The sequence below is a fragment of the Arvicanthis niloticus genome, chromosome 6 (genome assembly GCF_011762505.2).
Source record: "Arvicanthis niloticus isolate mArvNil1 chromosome 6, mArvNil1.pat.X, whole genome shotgun sequence".
Classification (NCBI taxonomy): Eukaryota; Metazoa; Chordata; class Mammalia; order Rodentia; family Muridae; genus Arvicanthis; species Arvicanthis niloticus.
The window spans coordinates 91,817,617-91,820,407 of NC_047663.1; the positions used below are offsets into that span (position 1 = coordinate 91,817,617).

General features: G+C 50.0%; 1 protein-coding gene across 2 annotated transcripts; it reads right to left on the reverse strand.

The window, feature by feature from the left end:
• Positions 1-224: 224 nt before the first annotated feature.
• Positions 225-1,911, reverse strand: LOC117711910 (prostatic spermine-binding protein-like). 2 transcript variants are annotated; one of them, XM_034507849.2, is made up of 4 exons: positions 1,824-1,911; positions 1,655-1,735; positions 1,355-1,457; positions 225-623 (listed from the first exon to the last, which is right to left on the reverse strand). In XM_034507849.2, the coding sequence occupies exons 2-4, from the start codon at positions 1,725-1,727 to the stop codon at positions 305-307; spliced, it is 495 nt and encodes a 164-aa protein (XP_034363740.1). In that variant the 5' UTR covers positions 1,728-1,735; positions 1,824-1,911; the 3' UTR covers positions 225-304. The 2 variants fall into 2 exon arrangements, with proteins under 2 accessions (XP_034363740.1, XP_076793356.1); XM_076937241.1 differs by having other exon boundaries at positions 1,819-1,847.
• Positions 1,912-2,791: the final 880 nt, after the last annotated feature.

A 2,791-nucleotide genomic window follows, 5' to 3' on the forward strand; every position in this document is an offset into this window, starting at 1 on the left:
ATCTGGAGCGATGCAGGGTCAGCAGATGAGAACCGGGTGTGCCCCTGGTGGGGAGCACAGTGGGGAGCACAGTGCACAGTGGTGGTCTCTGAGCTGACACACAGAGATTGTAGCTTAGGGTCTTTGTAGGCAGGCCCCAAATCCTTGCCAGATCTGCTTCTACCCACCCTTCATTTCGGATCACAGAACCCTCTCAGACCCAAGGATGCCACTTGGAGTCACAGTTCATGCAGATGTTGTGTTTATTAGTGGGTTCAGTTCGGAAGTACCTGACACACACCGCTTGTCTGTGTGGCCACACGCCTTACCATGAACATGAACTGTTTTCAGTTCCCCACAAAAACTTAATGCCCCTTATCCCGCCTGGCCCGTAATAGACACAAACGCCCCTGAACATATAGGTGGGCTTTTCAGGGTAGCTAGAGTGACTGTCTCTGCCCCTGAAGCTCCCAGCCATTACCTCCCGAGGCTGGTCAGTAATAAAGATTATTTGATTTACAAATGTAGACGATGTGGTGTAAATCCCCATGACTTTCTCGTCATCATTCAGCTTGAATTCCAACTCTCTCCCTCCAGGAGCGCCATATTCTTTACCCCATTCTTCGCCAAATTTAAGCTGAATTCTAGGAAAGAGGAAAAGTTTTGAATATTCATCGAGACAGTGCATGACCCGCCTTCCCGGGTGCTTGGTACCCTTCCCCCCTCTCTTTTGGCTTCTTGAGACATACTAAAAAAAAAAAGAAAACGCCACTCCCAAACACTGTGATCTGAAGCTCACTACTCAGTACGAGAGGGCTCAGTTCCCTCATGCACACAGTGGACATCGCAAGCAGAGAAGACCTTGGGAAGCTGCTCACTGAGACCTTCAAAAGAAGCAGCTACTGTCATGGGGCACTGACCCTGGCCAAGCTGGGCCACTTGTAAGCAGCAGGTCCACAGTAGGTGCCTTCTAATGTCCCATTGGAGATTCACTCTGACCCTCGCCTCTTTAGACTCTAACCTGACAGAATAGATTTTGCTTTCAAGTTTGGGGCCTAAGGGGCCTTTCTTGGTTGACTTCAGTAAGAAGAAGCATCGCCAACCTTCTTTAATCAACCCAAGAGGCAACAGTAGGAATTTACAAATGGAGTCTGTCAGGATAGCCCTGTGTGCAGGAGAGGTGACTGGAGACAGGGACAAGCCGAAGGTTTGGCTGGTAGCTCTGTGACTGTGTTAGTCAAATGACTTTAAAAAGCCATTAGAAGCCAGATGGGGACTCCGTGGGGAGAATAGAAGTGGACCATCCGCATGTGTTCCTGAAGCCACTGGAAGAATTGAGACCCGGTGGGAGGGGCCATGACCCGATCCTACTTACCTTACAATCACGTTACTTCTAATAAATATCCGAATTGCTGTTACATTTTTTCCTTCGGGTGCACTAATGCAGGAATGTTTTCCAATTTCGTTACCATGATAACCTGTGTGGATAAACACCCCAAAGGGAGAAAAACCACTCAGCCATGTGAAGGATGTCTTCCCACCCTTGAAGCTAGGAAGGATGGTCCTGTAACAATATTTAGTCTGTGGCAAAGGCTGGGAGTAGCCCCCATGTCTCCTGGGTTGAGAGAGATGAGGTGGCCACTAGAGAGAGAGGCAGACTTTAGACTTGACTTACTTTGTGCCAAAATGGCAGGGGTCCCCAAGAAGGCAAGAATCAGTAAGGGCAGCATGACCTCCAGCTGGAACATCTGAAAGTCTAAGGGAAAGAGCAAAGACCACCCAAGTTCTAGACAGGGAACCAGCTGCATTCTGCCATGCCCACCCCTGGAAGCCACGCACCTTACCTGGCTGAGAGAATTTGCCTTGGGTATCTTGTGCCTGAACCTCTTTGCCCTCTCCTTATATGCACCTGGAGCCCCTTGGGCCCCTGTCCAGAAGGAAGGAGCCACAGGCCACCAGAGAGACAGGAAAGAAGCTGGTGGGGGGTCTCTTCCTGGGGGAGTTCTCAAAGCCATCTAGGGAGGCTTCCGGACACACTGTTTGCCGACTTGGCACTGCAGCCTATGTCAACAGGGCTGGTGACAGTGACAGGCATTTATTTCCATTGTCACCTCTGGGCTCTCTCTCACAGGCACCTGGTCAGAATTTGACTTTAGAGGTTGGAGAGGTTTGCTGAGAGCCTTTTCCCAGCTCAGATTTCAACCCTCTAAGTGGCAAAAGTACGGATCTCAGAAACACTCCAGAGCAGGCCTCTTATTGAGGGGCCTAGGCAGGTCCTCCGTCTGGCACACTTCCCAGAGCCCCTGCAAGCTCCCTGCCAACCTCAGAGAGCCAGTGCCAAATCTTGCTCCTTCTCCCCTGCTTAAAGAACAAACAAGAGGCATTTTGATAACAGTTTGACCTGTCAGTCAGCTGTCTGTAGTGGTCGCTCTCCTGTGCGGGATTTAGGTATAATAGTTTGACCTGTCAGTCGGCTGTCTGTAGTGGTCGCTCTCCTGTGCGGGATTTAGTTATAGTAGGGATGCACAGATGGGAGGGACTCAGAGCTCATGAGATACAGACACTCAAGACACAACTGGAGCCATAAAAGGCAGAAAGTACAATCTCTTGTTCAACCCATCCGGCAGCACCTAGGACCAGTCTGAGGGGTGTGTGTGTGTGTGTGTGTGTGTGTGTGTGTGTGTGTGTGTATTACTGGAGATTGAACCCAGACTACCAATACATTTGGCAAGTGCTCTACTACTGAGCTATATAAGGACCTTTTCCTCTCTGTTACTGTGTATGTGCATAGAGTCGGGGGTGCATGAGTGTG